General features: G+C 39.6%; 1 protein-coding gene across 2 annotated transcripts; it reads right to left on the bottom strand.

Annotated features, from left to right (window-relative positions):
• arhgef7a (Rho guanine nucleotide exchange factor (GEF) 7a) lies at nt 1–23,505 on the bottom strand. Of its 2 annotated transcripts, XM_063888341.1 has the most exons (21): nt 23,117–23,502; nt 19,118–19,201; nt 13,937–14,021; nt 13,660–13,793; nt 12,847–13,048; nt 11,945–12,045; nt 10,900–10,994; nt 10,683–10,778; nt 10,105–10,227; nt 9,272–9,410; nt 9,132–9,191; nt 8,891–9,037; nt 7,994–8,080; nt 7,801–7,879; nt 7,250–7,389; nt 6,181–6,402; nt 5,982–6,075; nt 5,379–5,468; nt 1,408–1,507; nt 1,156–1,210; nt 1–882 (listed from the first exon to the last, which is right to left on the bottom strand). In XM_063888341.1, exons 1-21 carry the CDS (start codon nt 23,279–23,281, stop codon nt 760–762), a joined length of 2,421 nt encoding a protein of 806 aa, XP_063744411.1. In that variant the 5' UTR covers nt 23,282–23,502; the 3' UTR covers nt 1–759. The 2 variants fall into 2 exon arrangements, with proteins under 2 accessions (XP_063744411.1, XP_063744413.1); XM_063888343.1 differs by lacking the exons at nt 1–882; nt 1,156–1,210; nt 1,408–1,507 and adding an exon at nt 1,863–5,017 and having other exon boundaries at nt 23,117–23,505.
• Between the last annotated feature and the right edge of the window lie 4,072 nt (nt 23,506–27,577).

Here is a 27,577-nt window from a genome sequence, read left to right as displayed (position 1 = left end):
TCTTTTAAAAAAAAATCTTTTATTTCTCCCAAAGTACAAAGGCTCATCTTTTAGCAGTATTTACATTATACAGTACAAGTTCAACATCTGTACAATTCCTTAGGATCCCTAGAAAGAAGGTCAAACAGCAAAGTGGTCAAAACAATAAAAAGGTAGAAAAACGAGGCAAGAAAAAATTCAAACAGACAAAAAAGCTAAGTTTCCTGGCACATGCTTAACTTTGGGCTAAAACACAAGAGTAAGCCTGTGTCAGGATAAGACAGAACAAAAGTCAATTCATAAAAAATTAAATAACATAATAGAGGTTATCAAATGGCATGGTTCAAGTCCAGACTTGTCCAAGGCCTTTATGACCATTAAAACCAAGTACCATTTATGTACCATTGGACAGCAGACCGTTATATGATTGTAAACAGAAGAGGAGGACTATACCCCAACAGTCGATAATGGATGATTAAGTTATGAACGAAGTGTATAATCGTCTCACCATATTGCTTGGTCATTGAGAAATGTTTTAGTGGAATAGAGCCTGTTCAGCATTGTGGTTCCTGTGTCTTAACCAGAGTGGCAGTAACCACACTTTGCTTGTAATAACCTGCTTACAGATTCACTCCTTGTCTTCTCAGTCACACAACCAACCATACATTAGGTGTCCGATTGTGTGCATTTTACACACAGTGCAAGCAAGCCCACACACATTAATGCTCTTTCTTTTATCCTGTTTTACGAAGCTTCAGCTGCAGATGGTGCAAACAATCCTCAGAGGTTTGTCTCATCCCATGTCGGGTCGTTCATGCTCTTCAACAACCTCCTCACAACTTTTTCCAAATCCTTCCGTGCTCTTTGCTCCTCCTCCAGCGACCTCTTCACCTTCTTGTTATCCTGGGAGGTAAAGGAAGCATATCATTGTTGTCGTTAGCTCAAATAATATGAGGGAAGTTTCTATGTTGTAAAAGAATGAAAAACACCTATTTCACAATAAAACTGAAATATAATTGTATCTTTTCCACTATACTGCGTATAGACTTACCATTATGTTAGCTAACAACTTCCGACCTGGAGTTCAGCCAGGTAATTTGAACTTCTGAGAGTCATATATCAGATAAATCACAACATCATGCTATTTTATAAAACATCTCATTCATAAACATTTACCTGTTTCAGTTCTCGAACCTCATCCCTCAGGGCGTACACCACATCCACCAGGCCCCTTTGTGATGATAAACATTTACAGTTACGCATCATTGATGAATACATGGCTGCTTGCTAAAGGATAGGTTCACATTTTAACTTGAGTCAATCTTAAAACAACACAGGGCTGTGAATTTCTTTCCCCCCCATCTCATGTCCATTGCTTCATTCAGGGCAAAGGTGAAGCGGGAGAAAGAGATCTGTATATTATCTTACTTTTCTTCTGCTGTACTTTGTCCATTGCGACTATGACCGTCCAGCAGGACTCTCTTATCACCAGGGATGATCATATGCAGCCCTTTTTCTTTTTGCGGCCCTGTTTCAAAACAGAAAAGCACTTAACAATTGGTACTTTTTCTCGTCTCACCTTGTAGTAAGGTGAGTCATTATAGAACTTCAATATTGGTTCAGGGAGAGCATCGAAGAAAATCCAGCACAGACCAAAACCGGTAGAATGTTAGTCATGCACAGAACAAATACCAGAAAAGAGACGGAGCAAAGTGACGGGAAGTGAGAAGCTGCTGAGAAATTTGGTTATAATAACCTGCACATGCATTAAAGGGAGCTGTAAAGGGGTACAGACCAAGCGTCCATATCTGGCAAGTTGGGATTGAGAACTCGTTGCCAAAAGACAAGACACACTAAACAGATTTGCTATTCTCACAAATCAGCAGAATGACAGTGTCTACCAAATGACAGATTTTTTATTCAAAACTCATGATACAGCGTTTTGGGACTTGAACACTTCAGCAGAGTAGAACAAATACACTGAAGGCGCTGTTTGCAGATAAGACATGGTCACAAGAGTGAACTGAATACAGCATTAGAGCACACAGAGGACAAAGTTGGTCAAAGGCAGCCGGTCTCTTTTTACACTGCCTGTCCCACAATTTGACTTCTTAAACCACAGAATACAACTGTCACAAAGTATAGCACATGATATAAGGACAGTGATATTCTTAGCTCAAATACTCATAGAAGGTAGAATGGATTTTTTTTTTCTTGCTCCATGACATCTAGTATTTACAGAAAGGGAGACTATGTGCTCTTATTTTTCCAAGTCCACTCTGACTGAGGTTGAATGAGTTCCTGTATTATAATCACCGCCTCTTGTTTCTTTTTCTTTTTTCTTTTACCCCTCAATGCAAAACACCAAAGGTGAGCATTTACACTACGAATGAGCATTTACTTTACAGTAACACTGAATACTCATGTCTACCTTTAGGACTATATCATACACACTCTAGGTAGACGACAAAAAGTACATAATTTAACAGATTCTATCCCCCACTCCCACTGGCCCGTTACATGATTGTGCAAAATAATTAAAACACTTCATGTTATAATTTTAAGTGTAAACTTTGATACGGAGCAATAAAATTGTTTAAAAAAAAGATAACAAACGATTCTTCCAGGGATCATTTTGTAAACATTGACATACAGAATGAAATATAAATAAATACAAATAAAAAAACCGCCTGTATACAAAAATAACGAATACAATAAATGAATCATTCCGGAAACATTAAATAGTTCTGTAACACGGACAAATATATTCCATATGTCACCGACATTGCTTGCTGTACGAGGAGATAGACTCTACTGTAAATGGATGCCAACCTGTACTTTAAATACCAACACTGGAAAAATACTTCTTCATAAAAATAGTCATTAATGCAAGGGATAACATGGGGAACCTCGCAAGCCAGACGACACAAAGACATGTCTGGCTTATGAGGCCGTAGCATAGGTGCTAGTTTATTGTGACACAAGGGATGTTTAACGTTAGGCTATAGACTGTATGCATTAAGCGAACCTGCTCAAATTGTCACCTTCAAAGCAATAGCTCAACAGTTTTGGGTTAAAAAAATAAATAATACCAGAGTCATGTCTGTTCATACCATGTCTACTGTAAATATCAAGCTAAAGTTAGTAATTGGTTAGCGGGGCATGAAAACAGGAAGTATCATTGAGGAGACTAGGTAGTTTTAGTAATGAGCTGTTTTCACTTATCTTGTAACATTACGAGAAGATCGAAACATAACAAAATAAAGTCTCATGTTTGTGTGTTGGTATGTGGAACTAGCATGTATTGCTAATTTGCTAAAATAGTATTTAGATGGGGAAGCAGCTAGCCTGGCTCTATCACAATGTTTTTGAAAAAATCCTGTTTGATCAGCTAAAGCTTACTTCTTAACATACTATATGTTTAGTTTATAGAGTAAGGTTTGAAGGTGTTGGTAGCTGGATTTTCCAACCTCTGCCATGCTAGCTTAATCCTGCTGCTATAAATCTGAACGAACTAACCTGCTCCTGGCTCCAGTTTCTTTTTTAACGCGACTCAGAAAAAAGAAGCAAATACGGGTTATTCCCAAAATGTTGAACTATTCATTTGCAGGAGACATTAAACAAAGGCATTTGATTTTTCTAATAGGAATGTCACTGTGTATTTTACAGCTTATTTGTGGTTTAAATGAATCTTTTAATTTTTCTTAAGATACTAACTTGAGGTTTGAAACTACAATATAAATGCAACCCTGTAGAACCACTGACAGACAGCAACATTACTGGATAGAAGATCAGGCTTTAAAGGATGATGCTTAGGAGACACAAGACAGAAACTTTCTCAAAAATATTGAGTAAAAGGCTCAGCTCACCGAAAACACCTTCCTGTTTCTGGTGTTAAATAAGGTGTCGAGGACTGACTTAGATTTCTGCTTCTACAGCATTACAATAGAGTAATGTGATATTATTATTTGATAAAATCAGTTTATTTTTTGTTAATTTGGATGAACTGAGCCTTTAAATTTACTATTCTTTAACTAGATGGACTAGACAGTGTATGTGATATTCTCCTCATTCTGTAGCAGCTACCTAAAATAATGAACTGTGTTTCACAAACGTTTACATTTAGCAAGGATTTATAGTATGCTTTAGCTTTTGGTCATGTTGTACTTTAAAATGCTATTCTGCTTAGCAAAATTAAATAAATAAATGAAATTATGAAAACAACATAAAGAATTTGGATATTTCATTTGCATGCTGCTATATTATCCGGCAGCAGGGGCATGTGTGCCTAAACCTGTGCATGTGTTTATGACATCTGTGCTATGTTTGAGCATACATACTCTAGAAACACATACTGGAGGGAAGTAGTACATGGTAAATAGAATACACTCGTTCCTGAATTACATCTGAATATCAGACAGGAAAAGCTCAGTCCCCATCTCTCCCTCCCCTGGTTTTTCCTCCCCTATTTTCCCCTCCAACACCCCTCTACTCCCTGCTGAGAGTCTGCCACATTTATGGTCAAACAAAGGGAGTGGTCACATTCAAGATAAATTAAGAAGAATTACTAAACACTTACTGCATGACAAATACACAAAGAGAGGAGGCACATAAAAGGGAAAGTGGCAAAGGCAACAGGGAGATGCTTTAAACATCTTAAAACAAACATAAAATAAATAAACCAAATAAGTTAACAAAAAATAACAAATATATAATAGAAAATAAATAGATAAATAAAAAAAATCTAGTTTCTTTTCATACATTGAAGGTAAAAGAGGTAAGCGCGCTGTACTTTATATCGGGTACAGCGTGGCAGTACTGTACGTTCTTTAGTTCTGGTGAGAGATGCAACTTTTACGTGGCACTGAACCCATCCTGTAACTGTGGGTGGTCCAGATGGAGTCATAGTCAGAGTCCTCCGAGAGGTCAGAGGACAACTCTGGCCGTGACACGCTGCTACGGCGGCCCGGTGAGTCCATACAGGACCGGTCCACGTCGGCCAGCACGTGGTTGTGCATCAGATCAGTGCCCTGCCAGGCTGGTAGGGGCAGGGCAAAGTTTGGCGGTGACGTTATGGATGACGAGGGAGGAAATGGGTGTGTGGAAGGAAAAAAACGAGGGGCGGTGTAGAAGGAGGAGGTAGCATATGTAGCACGCAACAAATGGTAAATCATAAAATAGAAGGAGAGATGCAGGATGGGAAAAATTGATGGAAAAAAAGAAGGAAATCAAGGTAAAGCAGAGCAATGGCAAAAACGTGAGGAGAGACAGACAGAAAGAGAAGATACTGTTAGAAAGATCAGTTCAGAACACCAGTGTTAAAGAAAGCCTTTGAGTTACAGAATACAGGTAAGAGAGCAAGCTCCAGTTTCTATATGTAACGTTTTGTGTTGGCTTACTGGAGTTCAGAGTCTGCCTGGTTTTGGCGCTGGTGCAGTATGCCTCAATCACTTTCAGGATCTGGGCATCTTCTTCCAGAGCAGCGGTACCTGAGAAGCAAAAAGGTGAAGAGGAAATAATTAGTTTCAATTCTCGTGTCTTTCCGATATATGGTAACAGTTTCACCCCTACTTAAAACACAATTAAATGCATATGAGAACCGTTAAAGAATAGTTTGAAAGTACACTTATTTACTTTATCCAGAGTGATATGAGAATATGGATGCACCTCTAAGCATCTCTTAAGCCCCCCAATAAACACATTATATCTTGTTTGTTACAAAAACAGAAATGTATAAGTGACAGTATGAGGTTTTCCAGTAGCTTGATAGCTATTTCCTAAACTAATGCAAAAGACTAAGCTAAAATGTCTCCAGGCTGTCGTTTTTTCTACTTAACGGACAGATAAAAATGTGTTATTTAATCTCAATTTACTCTCAGAAAGAAAGAGAACACTCCATTTCACAAAATGTCAAACTAGTGCTTCAATATTAAAAGAAAAGCAAGAGAAAATCCCATACTGTATCTTGGATTTAACAGAAATAGGAAAGATTTTAAACGTACTCTTCCTCAAGGCAAATTCCTCCTCAGACTGTTTCCTCTCCGGCTTTCGCTTGGGAAGGAGTTTCTTCACACTCTTAGGACTTTTACTAAGATCCTGAAAAAAGAATGAATAATTGTATAAAATTTGTATAAAATCAATAATAAAATCAGCAAACTTAAAAACATATAAAGAAGTCGTGGCAGAAAAACAGTCTCTCACCTCCTTGTAGCAGAGGGCTGCAGAGGGTCGTAGAGGGGGTGCGGGTCGCAGACAGCTCAGACTCCAGGGTTTGGGGGTGTTGGGGGGCTCCAGCGGGCCCCACATCATGGTGCTGTGAGATGTGCCATGGGAGGAGGGGTGAGGCAGGGTGTGGTAGGTGGGAGCCACTGTCATGCCCCTCCCTTCAGCATGCCGGGATGGGGTGAGAGGGTGAGATGGGAGCTGAGGAACGGAAACAAAAAGACAAATGTGGTTTTTCATACTTCTGCTCAATTGCACCTTTAATTACTTGTTATACTTTTTATTCTCTTATTCAACCCATGGCAAAAAAGTGTTAAAAAAATGTCTAGTATGTACTTTTCATAACGAAAATCTGTTTCAAAGTGGCAGGAAACTACGCAGAGGTGCATTTCACATATAGCGACGTCGTGGTAGACGTTGACAAGCCCACTGTTCCTTAAAATTGACATGAACATTGCGGTTCTTTTGGGAAACGCAGCCCTCAGTCGCCCAGATGTCATATTCCCCAGTTAAATGCTGCAGCATCTCCTGGGGGAACACAAAATAAACCCCGGACAGATGTGGTATGTGTGTCCCCTCTGCCTCTTATTCTACTGAAGGGTTCATTTCGTAACTGAAGATATGCCTAAATGTGTTCGACGACAACTTTTTATCCATGATCATTATGAAAAGATAATGAGACGGCATCGACGGCATTGAACACTGCAGATACATTTTTTATTACTTACATTAGTCTTATGGGCAACCACCAACAAACAAGTGGCCTATTGTAATTTAAAATGATGATTATTGTTCATTGTTTTGTTTTGTCAAGGGATAAGGCTGAACGCTGACAATGACGCATTTGTATTCAATTCATGAAATGTAATTGTGCATTTCAGCCATTCTAGTGGGAAAATGAGCCACTTCACACAGGGCTGTGCAGTAATTTTAGATGATTATATGACCCAAGCATTGATGGTAGGTCAACATATACTGTATATGCACATTTGGTATAAAAACATAAAGAAAACCATCAGTGTGAGGGTTAAAAGGATTATCTCCTGACCGTGTGGCAGGGAACATTGAGGGGTTTGTGGCTGGGTCCGGTGGCCGCGGTGTGTTTGATCTGTCCTCTCAGGTGCTCCACCCAGTCCTGCAGGTCCTGCTGGTTGGTGCACACCACCTGCAGACGCTCAAACATTGGGCCTGCAGAGAGGGAGGGACAACAAATTATAAAGGCATTAAGGATAAATGCATTACACTCAGCATCCTGTCAAGAAAATGTCTTCAGCTGAACTCAAACTAAACAGAGATCTTTGTCATTGGAAAACAAATTAAGCCATGTAATAGTTATCTTTAAGATCAGGCATTTTGCAGTAGGGTTTGACAGATTTTTTTGTAGTGGCACACAGTAGAAAGCTTGTGCATGTTTTTTTATGATGCCCCACTAACTTAACTCAATAGGAAAAGTCTGTTACTATTTTCTGTTGTGTTTCATCGTATTATGATCAATTATGACTTTAACTTGCTGCTTTTGTGAAACCCTTTGTAGCAAGGGATGTGAAAATTGTTTTTGAGATAAAGGTTATAATTATTATTATTCTCATGTAGCCTTACCGTTGAGCTCAAAAGCGTTTCTATGGGCTTCACAGTCTTCTAGTTTGGTCACCGTCATGCTGGCCAGGGGCAGTTTTCCCTGCACGGAGAAATCAACACATCAGAATTAAAGACAGAGAAATGACATTTTCAAACACTAAAGTTACATTCAAAACTTAAAAGACTAAACACTGAGCAAAGGTTTATTACTGACCTGGAAAATGAAGCCGCTCATCCTGGGACTGGCAGACAACATGAGGAGGACGTGAGGGAAGAGCATGAGGTAACGTTCACTCTTCTCCTGAAATAAAAGAAACAGAGGGGGAAAGGGAAAGTGTGAATGCAAGATAATGATGAGGTACATTGTCCAGTTTGTATTACTACTACAGAAGCTAGTGCAGTTCAAAGATCCACCATAAAGTTCAAAGATACCAGCAGTTGGTGTAAAGTCACAGGAGTTTTACTACGCATCATCCCGCTCAGCTGTTTTTATATTATAGCTAACTTTTCTTCCAATACATCGTTTCAAGAAACTCTCAAACGGTTTATTTCGCTGAAGGAATTAACCCATTTCAAATTGGGATGATAATGATATTCAGTTTTATTTTAATATAAGTAGAAGTCACCTTTAAACACCTTTAAAAGAAATCTATTTATTTTATATTATAATGTCTTGAGTGTTTAAGTTGTCAGATCCACGACACGGCTTGTTTATTTTCATTGCTTAGTGTCAGGTTGTTTTATTCAGATGTACAAGATACTAAAAATACTGTAAACCCTTGGAAAGGAAACCAGCAAGGTATGTTTAAAGATATTTTCGATGTACAATTGGGGGATGTGAGGCATTACCAAAAAAAAAAGTACTTTCTTACATAACTAAAACTCAGTTAAAACCAGTTTAGTTTTGTCTTTGACCAGAGATGTGCTCATTAGTTACTTAAAAATACATAATTCAGCTTGAAAGAAAACACTAATTGTCTAAAGATATCTTGGTTGACTTATCGCTGGCAACTCTAGTTATATTGCATTTACTGGTAAAGTCAGTGCTGTGAAAGCAGTGCGATTCCTGTGTAGAAGCAAAGTTTGAAGCAGTTGTGGATGGCGGTGGTACCTCTGAGCCGGGACTCTGCACCAACACCTGGCTCATGTAGAGCACAGAGCCCAGGGTCTTGATGTCGTCCCCCTCCCACAGCCGGATCGTCTCGGTAAGGATCTGGAGCTCCAGCTCCTTACGCTTCCTCACCTCCTGGCACTGAGCCTGACACGACGGAAACAAACAGCTGCTCAACGACCTGCTATTATTATATTCAATATCAAATTAGGTCTGATTACAGGAAGTGAGATCATCTTACAGACAGATTCTTGAAAGATGCCATGCACTTCTGAATGTCTGGCCGGTCAGGATGACTCTCCTGGAAAGACAAAGGAACACGTTGGTTGTAAAATAATCCCACATACTAACAGAAGAAGTCTCAGATGTTTAGATACACACCTCCATGTGCCTCTCCAGCTCTTTGAGTAGGTTTGGGTATTTGTCGAGTCTCATGAAGGGTTTACTGAGGCCGGTGGTCAGGGTGAGGATCCCGGGTGTGGAGGCACCTCGCCCCTCCATGAACTCCCCCAACACGTCACTGTGGACAAAATAAATGGTTAATTTAACTTATGTTACCTTTATTACCTTCATGGTAACAGCAGCACAAAGGATATCTATGGACACCCATCAGTTTAACAGAAAGGTGGGTTTTTTTTAGGTGAGCGGGGAAATATGACATGACTTTCTGCTGTTTTTCAACACAGCACTGCACTAGAGGAGTAACACACTCATACTAGAGATTTATTTTTGTTTGGTTGTGTTTGGGTTAACCAACCATATTTTAGATGAGGCTGCTTCTTACAGTCTCAGGATCCCCCCTTTCAAGTTGGGACTCTTTATGTGATGAATCTACTTAGGCTTGTCAGGTCTGGGTGTTTTTATTTTATTATATATTTTAGCTAAACGTTTCTCTTTCTCATGTTCTCTCTCACCCTGTACTCACTGTAACTTGCTCTTAACCTACAGAAAAATGTGTCTTTCATTCTCTCTGCTTAAGCTGGATTCAATCATGTTGGTAATATCATGATGATGTCTTTTGTGCCCTTAGTGACAAGCCATGATAGAACGAACTGCAGAAAACTACAGCTGTAAAACAACGATAAACTCCACAAAAATAATAGCGGTTATAAACATCTATTTCCCTGCGTAAACATGATAATTTACTGTGCAGCAAGCAAACAGGTTGAAACACTGTCAAATAAAACTAAATGTGGCTGATTTTTTAAACGTACCTGTGCTGGGTGAGCAGATTAACCGCACAGGGGTGGTTGGAGCAGTAACCGACATAAAGAGCCTTTATCTGCGGCATGAGGTTCAGGAAGAAACCCGCCACCCTCTGCTGGCTCTCTGGAAGCCTGAAAGGAAGAAAATATCACACACTTATTAACAACTTCTATACAAACTCTGACACACACACGAAAAATAACCGAAGTATATAGATATACCAAATATGCAAATGTGCTTAGAGCCAAATGATAGCAGTAACTGTCTCATGACACTTCATGTACATGTAGAGCAGGTCTAGACCATAGACTATAGAAAGGAATAAAGTATAATTTACAGAAACTAAAGCATAACATCCCCCCATTTGCAAGAAATGTGATGGCGGGAAAGATTAATAATACTCACCAGTTTTTAGTGAGCTGCAGGCAAATACTGTGACAAAGAAATATGACAAATTCTAGTCTATGGTTTAATCCAACATCGGCGCAGTACAGCTGGCCCGACACTAGATGTCCCTCTGCTTATTATGAAACAGTGCAGATGCTGCTGCAGTGGTGCTGTATGTGCAGGAGGGGGAGGGACTAACTTGGTGCACTCCTCTAGCGATTGGACGAGCATCTGCTGGAAGGTGCTGATCTCCTCCAGGTTTCCCAGAATCAGAGCCACTTCGGAGCTGCTCAGTCTGCAGGAAGAGGACGGGATGGCGGATTTGTTAACGTATAAAATATAGATGCTGCTGTGTGACAATCCTGCTAAAAGACCTGGTTCTGGTTTCATTGAGCTTTGTGAGTAATGATACGTACTTGTCACTGCTCTGAAGAGGTCGTAGGTAATTTGTCAGGAGGCTCTGAAGGTCCTTGGAATATTCTGTCTCTGTTTCTAAAATGTTCTGCAACACCTACAATGGAAACAGAAAAGAAAACAGCTTCAATTTAAAAGTATTCCTATCTGAAGACTTGGAAGACAACTGGAGAAACAGCTATCCTTTAAAAAGTCAGTTTTAGGGATACGGAGTTAGTGCCACACATTTTGAGTTTTACATTTAAAAAAAAAACATTATAACACGCCATTTTTATAATGTAGCAGACAGGTTTCTTTTATCCAATTTAAACACCTGAAGCGTTTGCTAAACATGTATATGATGTGCTTTACAGTCGATATATTATGTAGTGAAAATCATAGGGTCATTCACAATAAACGTATTAGAAGGTAACTGTCAGTGTTTTCACTACATTATTTTATTTATTCCATTGGTAAATGAGAGGGCTACTATGGAGGTTCATTATCATGTGTAATGGTCAACTGTTTGCTTTCTTGTGACCTCCATTTCAGGGTCTTTCAGCACAGAAATACATTTCCAAAAAACAGTTATCTCACATGTTTTTGCTCCAAGAGCTGAAATCTACGACATGCAAACTGCACAGTGTATGTGTGTGTGTGTGTGTGTGTGTGTGTGTGTGTGTGTGTGTGTGTGTGTGTGTGTGTGTGTGAGTGAAGGAGAGAAGATGAGAAATAATGAATTCACTTTGCTTATGCAACTGTGATGACAGTTCTGCAAACCACACCTGCCCTCAGCTGCAGAACCACTTCCTCTGGTGGTCACAGAGCCTTTTAAACATTTAGAGGATTAAAGTATGTCCGTATTTTTTTTTTAAAGAGGGCTGTAGTTGAAGAGGCCAGCTAGATCTTATACTGGTACTACATGTTGCAACTCTCAGGCAAGAGAACAGAATCCTTAAAGTTCAACATGATGTCAGTGGAGAGGAGGGATATGGAAGTAATAAAGCCCAAAAATGGGAAAGACTGATTCTAAAATAAGTGTTCAAAAGTGTTGAGATGTTTTCTTACCAGGTTATAGTATGTCTTGCTGATGGCGGAGGTGTCGAAGCCTTTTGGTGGACTCTTCATGGTGCCAGACTTCGGGGACACTTTGTCTTGTTTGTCCGCAGCTAGAGAGCAAACACATGAATTAGGAATACTTCTAACTTAAATGATATCAGGAAGAGGTGCACTAAACATGATAAAAACTATTATTCTTATTATTATATTCCTATTGCTGTCTCTTTAGTTGAAGCAAATGAATGAATGTCAGTCGAACAGAGGAGCAGTATGCTTGGCACATCAACTTGTTTTACACGTAAACAAACAGACAGACCCCAGCAGGCCTGGAGAAGCAACAGATGTGGGGCTGTGTTATTGTCAGGAGGCCAGATGGAAACTTTGCTTTACTGTTTGTCAGTTTTTGTCTGAGGGAAAACGTCTGCTCTAAAATGGTTTAATCTTCCAAACTGCTCTCAGACACATGCAGGGGAGGAAGCTCTACTTTAATCATATAATGAAGGGAAGATTGACACAAATGCAATGTCAATACACTGCTGTGTAAATGTTATAATGTCTAAGAGGAAATGCTCAAAGTCCAAGCATTACTCATTGTTACGACGGATGTTATTAAGCTTTCCACTAGAGAGGATATATTGCATATTAAAGGATAGACAGCAGGTATATGAGAATATATAGAGGCCCTTTATTAATTATGTTAACTGATGATGAAATGAGCAGGTCCCTTGCTTTTACAGTTGTATATCTCTTTAATCTTTTTTCATTTAAGCCTCTTTAGTGAATACAGCAACCCAGTGTTGTGATGTTTTTATGACCTGTGAATTTAATAGACTGTATTTGTATGTTGTGATAAACTTCAAATAAAAATATTATGGGATAAAAAGTGTCTAAGAGGTAGTTGAGAAACCTACCGGAGCCTTTGACCTCACGGACATAGTTGCTAGGAAACCATCCCGACCTGCCGTTGAGCATCCCCTCCCACCAGCCGCCGTCCTCCTGACGCATCACGCCGATGAGGTCACCCTTATTAAAGGAGAGCTCATCCTCGTTGTTCTGCTGGAAGCTGAAACGCGCCTTCACCAGCAGCTGTTGCCCGCTGTTTTCTGACATGTCCTGAAGAGCGAGGGAAGAGAAATGAAAAAAGAGCAGACGAAAAATCCAGTAGATGAGAACTGTTTATGAGTAAAGTTAGTATAAAGACAAGTGACAACAAGAAGAGTTTCCATTCATCCGTTTTCATTTGATTAATCATTCATTGCTCATCATGTCTTTCTCAAAATATTTCCCCACAGTGTCACCAAACCTTCTAAGTAAAATTCCACTGTGACTTCCGTTTTTGACCTGCCATTTATTGTGACTGATCAAATCAATCCTTATTTTCTGCCGGATTTTAGTGTCGGCAGCCCCTTGAATGCTACGTTGAAAGTGAATGAGACGCTGAGTCTATGTCTTTACTCAATACAACTGCATTACCCATAAGACTTAGGATTATTTGAATAACATGTATAACAACATGATTTTGCTCTTGGAGTGTGTGAGATGTTTCTTCAGTTTTTAATCGACCCAGCACATCGATGTCAGCGATTATCAAGGATGCAGAAACCAAACTAAAAATACAAATTTAGTCATTTCCTGTTTATGGGTAGTTTTACAAATAACATAGACACTTTCTGACCCATTGATGAGGTTTCCTTCACTGTGACGTTAGTGAGTGTTGACCTTACCAGACTGCGAAACTGGTTCTGCAGTAGCTTAGAGGATCGGGCCAGTGAAGCCTGAGAGGAGAGCGACTCAAAGGACTTGATGCGATGTGCTGAAGAGTGCCGGGCGCACACAGAGTCACTCCCAACACCGATATCTGGACAGAAAGGGCAGGAGATATACAAATTACACCACATCTGGTATTATAGTCAGCGCCCTTACACTCATCATCTCTACTCTTGCCTGTCTTTCATAATAAACACCCACACACGTCATATAACGGCACTTATATTGACTCACCTGCAGTGACTTTATTCAGGGAAACCAGACTGCTCAGCACCTTTGAGAAGTTCAGTCCCAGCAGCAGGTCGCTGGCCTCAAACGGCTGTGGATGAGAGAAAGAGGAAAGATTTTAACCCTCTAAAAATATAAAGCACATTTCTTTCAATGCTACCTAACATCTGCACAGCTTTCCACTTTCAATTCTAAGTATTTTGTCATATTTTTACTGTACTGTACTTCCTTGTATGTGTAACCTACTTGGCAATCTGATTCTGATACAAAGAACAGGAGCCAGAGAGTCACCAGCAAGAGCATTTCTTTTTTTAATGCTAATCGCTAACTGTAGCGCAGTAGGTCTGTCTCAGCACTTGGCCACAGTGCCAGCGCTGAGCCGTGAATCGATAACTCTTGTTATCTTTGACAGTAGTAGTGGGCGAAACACACAAGCTCAGCAAACCGATAAATCTGCAGTAGCTACAGTCAGACCCTATTTACAGCATCCCAACATACTGGTTGAGTTATGTGCTTTACAAAGATACTGAGAGAAGCTGAGCTCCATTCATACAAGAGCCTAAAAAGCACCAAAACCAACAATGAATTTATACCACTGACAAGTCATAAATAGTATATGTTTACATTGTATTTTGAAAGAATAAGACCTGAGTGTTTAAGGAGCCCTGTTTTTGTTTTTCAGAGTTTTCCCTTTCCTGCGGTGTATTATATAGGTTTTTGTGCATGTAAATGCTTTGCAAAGGCTAAGATTCCAAAGTTTCTCTCCCCCATTTGAGCAGGGAAACGTGTCCTATATCCCATACCAATAGAAGTGTCAGTGGGTCAGAAGTTCGATCCCAACAGTCAACATCTCATAGGCATTGGGCAAGATACTTAACCACAAAAATTGCTTCTTTAATCATGTCTTGAAGTGCATGCAAGCCACTTTAAATAAAAACATCTGTTGAATAACATGTAATGTAATCCTGATGTTGCATTCAATTCATATGGGATGTATAGTATAGATGGAAAAGATTTGAGCTAGGGTTAAAATGACATCGAATATCGGACTTTTGTTGACGTACAGTTGGACATGCCTGCTTGCTTGGTTTCAGGCACTTCTGCATTACTAAGTGACAGGTCAGATACATAGAAGCTGTCAGAGAATTTAAACGCTGCGTACCAAATTGCATCCTTTTATTTTTAGTACATACTGCAGCTTCCCTTACCTACTGTTGCATGTAGTAATTAGGACATAATACTTCATCAAAACATTGCGCCTTCAAATTTGGCCCTCTTGCTCTTATGCGTTCCAGTTTGAATCCCAACATTTCAATAAGCTGTCATTAGGCTGTCCTCTCTATGTGCTTTCTCTGCAGATCAGGCTAAATTAACATTTTCTGCTGCAAAGAGGATTGTGGGTGGGAAAAGCCAAAAATACTTGGCAAAATGGGCCTGGATGCAATGTCAGATCCTGGTATTTTTTAACATATTGCATTTGAAATACCACCTATTGAGTCATGCAATCTTTTCTGTAGTAGTGAATAGTATAGCCCTAGGTAGTGGAAAGCACCGTTAGAGATAACCACAACTTTGACGTCAACACTGCAGCTCAGAAACGCGTCATTGCGACTCACAGACGGACTTCATGGAGTCAGAGAAAACGAACAAATGTTTTGCTAATGGCTCTTTTCATGGGATTTGTTGACAGAAAATGTAGGAAAAAGAGCCAGCTTTCTCGTTTAACTGCATTAAAAATGCGCGCACAGTCTGGCTCAGTGTGACCCTCGCTGACCATGAATGGCAGTGATTGTATCTCTGTTGATAAGTGTTGTCCTCGCTCTTCCTGTGTAACGGCTTCATGTGATTAGTTAGTCTCGCTTCAGTTGTACTGAGGTTGAATGACTGTGATATGAGTCTCTTTCATCTTCCTCTCTAAGTGCAGATATGTCCTCAGGGTCAATGTGAATGACGTGTTTGCGCATTGCAAAAAAGCAGTATTTGTGTACGTGTGTACAAGGCAAGCTTCTGGAAGAGTCCCTGTCCTTGAGGAGCATCCATGTGAAAGCACACTCTTCCTCACCATGCAACTTTTTACTGGGACTGAAACTACAATTAGCATTCAGTATTTGTACTTTCTTTCAAACAATATCTGCAAAAGTTTGGTTCACTTTCATAAGTCATGAGGAGAGTCTCTGCTTGATTTTTTTAGTCGTCACAGTGAAACATGACGAATGTAATCAAACATTCATACGAGTTAATAATGAACATGACAAGCCATAACAAGTCCACTATGCTTCATCACCAGTCAGGTAATAATTGCTCAGAGCAGGCTGAGACAATAAGTGTAACACCCCTCGGTGAGTCAGCAAGCTGCAACAACGTGCTGAACTGCTCCCACACTGACAGGGTGAGGAAATGAGTGTTTACCTGGACAGGGTATTAAAACCTTTTGCTCCCTGTACTCTGCTGCTAATGGGCAGAGCTACATGTAAGGCTGTATGACTTGGAAAAATAACTAATTGCGATTAATGACTGATATATATTGTAATATGATTGAACATATTAGAGGGATTGATAATGCTGTATCATAATTCTAAAATGAATAATACATTGGACTCTGTCACAATTTTAGGAGAAAGCTACAGGAAAATGATCCTAAATACACAAACAAGGCAGCCAAGCAACTCAAATTTAAGGCCGAACAGAGGGATATTCTTTGGTGGTTAAGCAAGTCAGCTGACCCCAATCCAACTGATCATGTGTTTCAGTTTCTAAATACAAAAACTCCATAGACAAGCAAGAAAATGAAGATTAAAGCACAACTGGATATTTGGGAATTTATCAAATTTGAATGTAGTCAACCTTTTAATGAGTTTAGCTCTGACGAAAACAGCTCCCATACAGACCTTCTGCTGATGTCAAATGAATGGCAAACAAATATGAACATGCCTTTATTCAAGTTAAATTTGGTTGTGCTTAAGTTGGGGCATAATACAATAAAATGTCTACTATATAAATGTGACTGACATGGATGCAAATCAGTTAATCAATGACAACTTCGTTTGGTAGTAATGGTAGGAAAAAGCATGAGCAGCACAGTTTAAGATTTCATGGCCTCCAAAGATTTTGATCACTTTTTTTAACCGTATATGTGTCAAATGTCCAATTCCTTTAACAGCATTTTACATCTACTTAAGAAGCCAAACCTTTCAACAGCCTTTCTTAATTAATTTTTGATGTCAATGGATTCAAAATCGCCCATTAGTCAAGACAGATGGATCTGTGATTATTCTCAGGGCGGACTCGAGTTAAGGTTACTATTCCAGAGGGAGCAGTGGGTCATGGGAACTAATGATCACTTCCTGTGGTCAAAGCCATTAGGGGTTAAGGGTCAGTAACAGCAGCTGCCCAGGTTTCAGACATGGCATTGAAAGTCAAAACTGCAGGTATCTAAATTAAATCTTAAATACATCAGTCCTATTGAACATTTCACACTGAGGGGAGAGGATGAGCGATGTGGAGAAAATAAAATATCATGAGATTTCTAATCAAATACGTTGATGTCAATTGTGCGACAATATTGAGGGGTTGATTTTCATAACATATTTCCACAATGAGTTTGTTGATAGATCAGAAATGTTCATTTAATGGTTAAAGGCAACCCAGCGTAACTCCATCCAAAACATGTAGGTCAGGACTTCGAAAGCAGCATCTATCAGTCAGTCTTTTGCTTGTAAGCAGTGGCTGGACTAATCTGCAGCGGCGGCTACCTGGGGTCAGAGCCAGCAGAGCTCTGGGCTCTGGAGAAGATCCATCTTTGCTCCACAAATGGTGAGTGGGACGACTGCCATGTCTGAACTACTGTAATCCTGCTCTGTTCACTCAGCAAAAGAAGTCACATGTATTTGAACACACTAACACGCAAAGACCCAACATCAATTCCTTATGCAACACGGGCATCAAACCGGGAAGATTAGCTATTTTATTTTTTGTTTTTTTATTTCTTACTGCTGATACGTGTCCATCTGGAATATTGTTTATTTGTATGTTTCAAAGGTATCTTTTGTTATGTGTGCTGTAAGTACCTTTGCTGTACTTGGAGAAGCAAAACACCAATATCCAGAGGTGGACAACAAAGTCAGTCTAATCTAATAGTGTACAAAAAAAGACAGGAAAATGGTGTTGGTATTGAGCAGAATATCTCCACCAGTGTAAGAACAAATCAGCATGACATAAAGGATTGTTTATGATGGGATATTTGAGTATTTGTTACCAATAAAACAGCAGATTATTGCTCAACCAGGACCTGGCCCTGTTGTGAGCCAAAACAAACAGAGCCCTTTAACTAATAAAATAATAACCGATGTCCTTATCGACCCTGACATTTCCGCTGTCTATAACCTCCTAAAGGGCATGTTTCCCATTCACACACTTAATATGACAGCGCTCTGTCTTACACCATCTCCACCTCTTGTTTTTTTGACTGCAGACTCAGTGGGCAGAGTCACTGCTGAGGAACACTGAGTTGTATTGTGAACTAGGATAGTTCAATGACCCCTCTATGCACTGGCCAACACACTGCCTTAAACAGCACACTGTCCTCCATTTGCTTTTAGAGTTATTCAAATGTACCATAACACCAACATACCCTAATATGTATACAGCCCTATAAGGGAGGATCCTAATCTGGTTAGACTTTACACTGTGTAATAATAAGGCTATGATAACCATGTTAGAAAAATACCCACTTGTATAATCATGGTCAGATACTATTCTTGAGAAAACACTGTTTATACAAGGCGGGCTAGTGTGAACCGGTGGTGACAATAAAGCCACGCCGAGGACAAAGCTCTGCATTAATTAGAAAACATTACACTAGCGCTGCTCAATCTAATTTGCATTTGTGGTGAATGTAGGCTTCAATTTAACAGTTAAATCAATTAAAATCCCTTGAATTTGTTTTCATTTTGAAAATATATCGCCTCAAACTGAGCAAACGACCAAATCTCTCTCCGACCGGGCGATGGGTGATTGTTCTCGGCTTGCAGATCCCTCCTCCTCCCGGTGTCAGGAGCACCGTCCACCCCATGAACCCATTGTTTATTGTTAAACGTGCAATTTCAAAACAACGACTCTCGGTGTGGTTACGTGAGGAAATGTGTGGTGAAAACGTAAAAATAAACCCTGATCTGAGAGGGTACTTACCTCGACGCGGAACGATGTGCAGCCCTTCAGAAACTCCTTTATGTTGCTCAGACACTCGCCGTCGTTCTTCGGATCTTGGTAGATCTGGAAAGACGGAAACGCTGGTTAGGGGGAAACTTCCAGATCACGCTGCAGTGTTTCTTGCTCTTCACGCTGCGGTCTTAGGTGAGCTTATCAACCGTAAACATGTATCTCCCCTCTGTCGACACGCATTCTGAATTAGTCTACATTAGTGTGTGTGTGTGTGTGTGTGTGTGTGTGTGTGTGTGTGTGTGTGTGTGTGTGTGTGTGTGTGTGTGTGTGTGTGTGTGTGTGTGTGTGTGTGTGTGTGTGTGTGTGTGTGTGTGTTTGCGGGAGGCTGGACGCTGATCCCGCAGCGGGGAAGTGGAGGAGGCTGTGTAGCAGTGCAGAGGGAAATGACGTTGACAAATAGGGATCCCCACTGATGGTGGAGTGGCCTATGGGTGCACTGGTTTTAACAACAATCAACGAAATGGCAAAGAAGCCGTAAACAATACCTTTTTTTATATTAGGTGAATGGAGACAAATATCGGTAACAACTCTCATTATAAGCACATATAATTAAAATGCAACAAATTACCATACAGTTGAATTTACAACAAATTACAAGTTGCATGGTAGTAGGTTTTACAGCAGAAATAGCATTCGTTTTACCTTATATGTTTGAGTAGGCCTATATTATACACACAGTTCAACTGAAAGCCTAACAACATTATATAAAAGGTCTTGATAAGATGATCAAATAATTGTGACAGAGATGTGTATCTGATCTGGACGTTGTTGGTTAAAAAATAGTTGTCAGTGCTCTCCCTTGGACGCTAACTATGTCGTGGAGACACCGTTTTGGTATCGCTGGCATTTCTGTTACTCATTTTATATATTTTTTCTAGAAGTTTTTATTTTTCATTTAAATATGTGTTTCATATCCCTGTGTGAACCTGTACTGTTTTTCCTCTTCTCGGTTGCTGCATAAACACCTGGATTTCCTCATGGGGATTAATAAAGGTAAATCTTATCTTACTTAGTGTGCTGACATATAGCAATCTATCTGTGATTACTTTATCTCAGATGGTAGCCTGATATTATTTGGTGAGCAGTTTTCTTAAAGTGTCAGGCTATGTTAGATATTTTGTGTATGTCATAATAAACCTGAACATAGATTAATATACCTTAGACATTTTAAATGCAGGGCTGTTTGTTTTTGTTCCACTTTTCTCTAATAAGGTCCCTAACAACTGTGCATTTTTCTGCTCTTGATACTCTCTATTTTTCTGATATTGGCATGTCCTCCCACTTTTCATTATTTGGAAATTTGCCAAACTTTTTTCACATATTTAACTGCATTGGAATCACAACATTATCCATTTTGAAGCCTGGACATTTCTCTTTTTATTTTTCCTAACAATCTTTACCTACTGTAAAGTTCATGTAACATTTAGCGATCAAACAGTGTCTTGTTATAAATGGACATCCTTCAATGTTGCTTTGAACCCACTATCCCAGCATTATGTCCTTTAATCTCTCCATGAACATTCAGATGGATTCAGCAATGTCCCTTTTCCCATAACTCCATTCTGTCTTATGACTTTGCTTGATTCCAGCTGTGGATAAACTGATTTGACTGATTGTTCACTTGAAAGGTAACTGGGAGGAATTTAAAAAGCAAGAAAGGTATTTGGATGAGGCTATACATTATCTCTGGTCTACATAACATTGATATATACCCTGAGATGACATCTGACCCAGCTGTGGCCCGGATCTCCAACTATCTCCTGGGCCACATACACTGCTGCTCAGCCAAAACAGAACTAGATGAGTGTCGAATCTGGGCCAGAGATTGGTACAAGATGACCCGCCAAATAATAATTAGCCAAGATATTTAAGACAAATATTATAAAAGCTCAACCTGTAAATACTGAGCTTCTATAATATGATATGATATAATATTATAGAAGCTAATATAATATACATTTCTGGCACTCTAAAAGTGCCATAAAGATCAATTTGGAAACCTTGAAAGCAATGTCTCTTTCCAGAAATCATTACCTGCTTACTCAAAATAATCCAAAGACCTTGTTGTGAGCAGATTCATGTAGGAACTGTTTTCTTTCTACCAAACTAAGAAAAGCTTTCCTAAATAAGCTAACATTACAGTTCATCATCGAAGGACACAATTGATGTCTGATGACTAATATAGCTTTCATCCTTCACCGTGGCAATACTGTACAAACTACTGCCAACAAGGTCTGTTGATCAACTTCTGATATTTTGTTCTTGAGCACCAAGAGTTAAAGTGCCAAATAATCCCAGCAAATTCGAGAAAAGGCAGAATGACCGATATCTGCTGATAATATTAAGAGCACAACGATGAGCCATTGTTATCTTTTCCCACATATATAATGTTGCTGTTTAAATCACATCATAAGTAGGGTGTTTAGTGATGCCAAAGATATGTTTGAGTTTAATTTAGTAAGTCTCACTATTACATACTGTATCTTGTCCACCAGAGGGCATTGATACCTTTAATTCTACACTATAAATATCCCTCTCAATATTATTCATAATTGTTTAATGGGGAAATTATTCGGATCCTATACAAAAAAAAATGTGTATTTTAAGAGTTTTAGTATAATATTGAAGTATAAGCTATAACATTTTTAAATATTTCAAATATCACTATCTTTACCGAAATTAATACAAATACAGGAGCCTGTCTTACTCTATTTGACATATTTTTCGCCTTGAAGTGGCCACAGGTCTTACAAGAATTAGACCTGTGGCCACAAGAGTTACAGAAAGCAGTATTCTCTGAAAGATTTGGATTGGTAATGTAATTAATAAATATAAATATATTGTTGTGGGGCAAGACAGAGGCATTCAGTTGATGACAATCTGGGAACATCTTAGCAGTTCTGTTTGAACAAGACATTTAAAACTATCCTCATATGAGATGGCAGCAGATTTGACAGAATTTAAATCAAAATATATGCCATGAAGTAACAGAAGAGTAAAAGTGGCTGATCATGCCTTACTGATTTTCACTCATTGCAAAATAATTGCTCTTGTCAGTATTTTAGAGAGGCGGTCTTTATAGCTAACATCAATCCTCTCATACATGTGTGGAACATAATTTGATTATGTCTCGAAAATAAAACAACACCCCATCGTGAAAGTGAGAGGGGGAAAATGGAGGAACCTGTTTGCCATTTATCAGGCAAATTCCTCATTTGCCTATGTGGAGGTGCAGAGCCTCTTTTCGGGAAACATTGCCTCCCTTAGGCAACTGGCTTTACATTGACAGAGACAAACCCTGCGCTGTGTCTTTAAATGGGGAGAGGGTCCATCTCTGTCTGTGCGCCTTTGCAGTCAATGGCGGCCCACTCTTATTGCTGGATCTGTGTGTACAGATGGCTAGTCATCCCTGGCCGGTCACTCTGTGTGCATCAAAATACATTGACATACATGCCACATCGTCCTGGATTAAAAAGGCATTGGAAACAGGGGTTTCACACGTTACCGCATATCTGCTGAGTGCGTAAAACCTGCATAAAGAACATATTAAAACCAGGCCTTCATTATAGACACCAAACCACTGGAGGATCTGGTGAATTTGATCAATATATTTGCTGTGATGGTGGAAACAGCGGCCCTGTTTCTGTTACACACACTGACATACGTGTTTGTGGAGCCATATAACATAGTGAGGCTGTTTTTCGCAGACAATAACCCGGGCTGTCGTGACCTACAAAAGAAATCGCCTCATGGGCCAGTGGGCAGAAAGAGAAGCCCAGACAACAACCCGCGTCGGTTTCATGGATCCGGGCAGACACGCCGACGGGGGAGTGTTATATCTCTGTGTGTGTGTGTGTGTGTGTGTGTGTGTGTGTGTGTGTGTGTGTGTGTGTGTGTGTGTGTGTGTGTGTGTGTGTGTGTGTGTGTGTGTGTGTGTGTGTGTGTGTGTGTGTTATGGCCCCTTACTTTCTCCGTGGAGCCCGGGCTGAGGCGCTCCAGCAGCCTGCACAACACCACCCCATCTTTCAGGGAGGTCTGCAGAAAAGCCTCAGGATCCGAGATGGTCTTCTTCGGAGACTCCAGCACCCCGAGCGTGATCAGCCATGTAACCGTCTGTTCCGCAGAATTCATGTCCAGTCACAACAACAGATCCTATGCACACAAAGCGAGTTTTTGGGGGTATCTGAGCAGCTTACCGCCCCGGTTACGCTGTCATCTGTGCGTTACAACAGAAACATAATTAATCCAGAAGAAGGATGCATGAGATGTCGATGAGGAATCCTGTCGATGACGGCTTGCTGGTGGATGTTCAGCAGGTCTGGTTTCCTCCCTGTGTTTTCCCCCCCTCTAACCTGGCAAGCTGTCAAGTGCGGTTGTGTGTGATGAGGCAGTGGACTGCATACATGCGCATCGCAGCCGCCAGCCACACTCATCCATTGGATGACATCACACAGGAGGGACAGGCGACGCCAGGCAGTTGTTAGTGCACTTCAGCAGCATGACATGAAAAGGCTTTTCTATGTGTGGCTTTATATCCTGCTGCTTTTCATTATCCGTTTATTATAACAACGCTTCAGGCTGTGTGCTGTTTTCTGCTGTGAGCTTCGGTGTGTTGGAGGGGCCTCGATCCAAAAGGGGAAGCAGCTGGGCAGACAAGTCAAGGCAGGTTTATTTATATGAAACAATAAGAAAAAAACAAATAAACACATAATGCTAAAGACACCCATTATCATCATATTATAAAGAGCTAAGAACAGAAGTCACAGCACAAGTTCAACATTGAAACTCTATTCTAATTTAGTGTCATTTTAAAGATACTATTTATTTTTAACCAGAAAATACGTAATTGATGCTTAAACATATTTCATATTGCCTAAATCTACCACAGGATATGTGGGTAGTTCCCATTCGGAGGGCATCACAAGATCATTAAAAAGAATTGACAATCCAAGAAAGAACAATGTGTCTTGTTGTAGCTTCTCAGTGTAATGATTCGTTGCTTCTCTATGTCTAATATGACAGTAAACATTTGAGTTTTGGACTAAAGGTTGGACAAGATGGTTGTCCACATGGGCTCAGAGAAAGGGATACCAGCATTATTTGACTATTGTTTGACTTTGTATTGGCCTAAATAATCTTTGGATTGATCAATGGTGAAAATAAATGTTAATAGAGCCCTAACACATGATCATATTGCAACTCATCATATTTAAATAGCCTGCGTGTGTGTGAGTGCTTGTTGAGGAGGTGTTATTTAACAAGAATACCTAATGGAGTCCTCTAATTGTGTTTGTCCTGAGGCAAAGTGAAAAATAAAACATTTATGATATATGTCACAATAATGCAGGACCCGGCAGTGTAGTAGAACAAAGCTTCACTTCTCACTGTGGCCACAGGGTGGGGCTCTCTGCTCACTGATCATCAGGATGCTGCCAGAGTCATAAGGCACCTCTAGTGGCCCACCTCTGTACCGCTTACACCAAATGAGGGGGCCAAATCTCAGAATAAACTGCTCACTGCACAGATAAATAAAGCATATTACTTCTTTAAGCCATAACCTATATATTAATGATTGATGATTAAGAAAAACTAAAACTTTGAGGAATTCCAAGTATCAATATGTTATTATCTTAACTAGTAATATTGCAAATTCAAATGTTTCCACACTTCACACGTTTGCATTCAGTTGAGTTGGAGTATGTAAACAGTAAAACAAACAGTTCCCTTTGTCAAGTGCATACAACATTTATGTCAGATTATTTAATTTTGAAAATATTGGTTGGTTAGTTTAAACACATAAACACAAATCTGAGGTATTTTTCACAAAATTGCAACATAAAAAATCTCTAAAGCAATAAATCATTTAAATGTATGTATTAAAAAGCTATGAAACCAACTAATATATAGTCTGTAAAAATATGTCTCATTGGAAAGTGATAATGCACGTTTTACTTTTTCCTCTCTACCTGCAGGAATCTGGAATCTCCATGGTAACCGGAGAACGCAGCAGGGACAGAAAACAGCCTGGGCTCGCTCCCAACTCCTCTTCATCTCCATCTTCCTCTTTCAGGCTGTGTGAGAGAGAGAGAGAGCGAGGGACAGAGAGAGGAAGAGTGTTGTCAGGAAGGCTGACTCTTGAGGCCAGCCCTGTTTCTAAACAGGAAGCGTCGAGGGATGCTGTTGTGCCTTTGAGCTTGTGTCGCCATGGGTCTGTAACCAAGGGTGCTACTGTGAGGCAGCGGAGACCGGCCCCAGGCATTTATCATCCCTCCATTCCCAGTTCATCCCCACTTTATCTCAGGAAAACACTGTTGCTTCTCTCTTGTTATCGCCTCGTAGTGCAATAGAAAACAGAATGATTCACAGACGGAATCAAAGCTTCTATAATGTCAGGACAACATGCTGTGCAACGCAACAAACTATATTTTATCGAACACAATTGAGCAATTTAGCAAATTCAATTAAACTGCTCTGCCCAAAAGTCGACTTTTGTGATACGTATGATGTTCAGTTTTGTCGACATAAGATCTTAATTCAATTACATATTTAAGCGTTGAGAGGTCATAATTTATGGTGGTTTAGTAGTGGAGAGCATTTCAAGAGATGATTCAATTTACTGCACCTCTTAATGCATGTACATATGAAGGAAAACACTCTCCTAATGTTATGTTTAAAAAAGAAAAGCATCAAATCTTCTTACTTGACAGACAGGCATTTTTACCTAAAAACAACAACTTATTAATAGATAATATAAAATAGTTGCAGAATAATTTTCCGTCACACAACTCGAAAAGAATAAATAGAGGAATTGCAGATTACAGATAGTACTGCTGGATTGGCACCTATGCTTCTCAAAAAAGAAAAGACTGTGTCAGTGTGTGCAGCCGTTACAACGAGATGTTCCCTCGCACATCCTCATTGGTGCATGACGACAGAAATATTCAAATTTTTCTGACTCATCTAAAAACAAAAACCATCTTCTACCTCAGGGTCTTTTCTCAGCTTTAGCATGTTCCTTTTCTGCTTTCAGGATTTTTGCATCAAACTTGTGATTTGCATTATGTCATGTTGTTTGTCTTCAGATCATATTTGTTGATGCTGTGATCCTTAATAGTCAATTTATTGAATTGAATTGTGTTTTTTCATCTTTTTTTCCATCGTTGTTGTTCTTTTTAGGACACATCTTGTAGTTCTTGGACTGCATTTACTGCTGCTGTGACAAGCACATTTCCCCCAGGGGAGGAGTAGAGTACTTTATCTATCTACACTTCCTCAAGTCAACCATATCAAACAAACAGAGTGAATAAAACTCCCCTTTAAAACATGAAAGCCACAAACAAAAATATAGACTGAATTAAGTATTAATAGATTAATAGCAATGTCATTATGTTCAACTAACCAGAACTAAACGATAAAAGTGAGTCACAAATCTCTCATTTAATACACTATGTGCAGTTCACTATCTGATCTCCGTCGTTAGGAAGTCAAAACCATGAAAAAGTGCTGTGAAGATAAACAAAAATCTTGTTTTTACTGTGGCTGACCCTGAGTACAGTCTTTGACAGATGCCATAAACAAAGAAGGGACACTGTACTCAGGGACATGCAGCCCAAACCAAAATACAAATACAAATAAAAACACTTCTGTTTTTCTAAAGAATATGCTTCTGTTTCAAATGATAAATGGATATAAGGAACATGGTGTGTCAACTCTGGCCCCTCAAATCAATGCAGGCAATGCTACAATATATCCAGCTCTTTGTGTCCGTCTCTTCCTTTTTCTCTCGCCTGCCCCCGAAGCTATCTGCGATGGGAAAACAGCTCATATTTTATCATGACAAGGCAAAATCTATGCAATCCAGACCCACTAAACAGGCCACAATATATTTCAGTGAATAAAAGATGGATGACACAAGCACACAAGGCCAGGGCGCAGGAAGGAAGGATGATCAGATGTTATCATTGGCCCATAATATGCTCTCAGTGACTGAACTGTTTCATTTTATGCAGTTATCCTACATGGCTTTACATACATGTTCGTACTATATCCCTTTCTTAACTATGAAAATGTTATATTTTTACTTTGTGTGTATCTTTACATATGACACATTTGGATAAAGTATAATTGGGTTTGTTAGCCAACCTGATCCATGTAGGATAGGTCCCCCTTGTGTGGCGCCCTTTGGATGTAAGATTCACAATAAAATAAATATATATGTGTGTGCCTCGTAATTCTATTATTTACTCAATATAATGTGGCTGACATCGTAATGACACTGAATACTTTGCTTTTTTCCATACCTTATTCAGGAGAAAAGCTCTGAAAAAACAACTGCCAATTAAACAATAGACAGAACCAATGACTCAATAAGCTATCTGGCTAATATTTATGGTAGCAGCTAAAAAAGTAAGACTAACGAGGTAGACT

This window comes from Eleginops maclovinus, chromosome 7 (genome assembly GCF_036324505.1).
Source record: "Eleginops maclovinus isolate JMC-PN-2008 ecotype Puerto Natales chromosome 7, JC_Emac_rtc_rv5, whole genome shotgun sequence".
In the NCBI taxonomy this organism is placed as follows: Eukaryota; Metazoa; Chordata; class Actinopteri; order Perciformes; family Eleginopidae; genus Eleginops; species Eleginops maclovinus.
The sequence above is the reverse complement of the archived record's forward strand: the minus strand, read 5'-3'. Positions and strand labels throughout refer to the sequence as shown.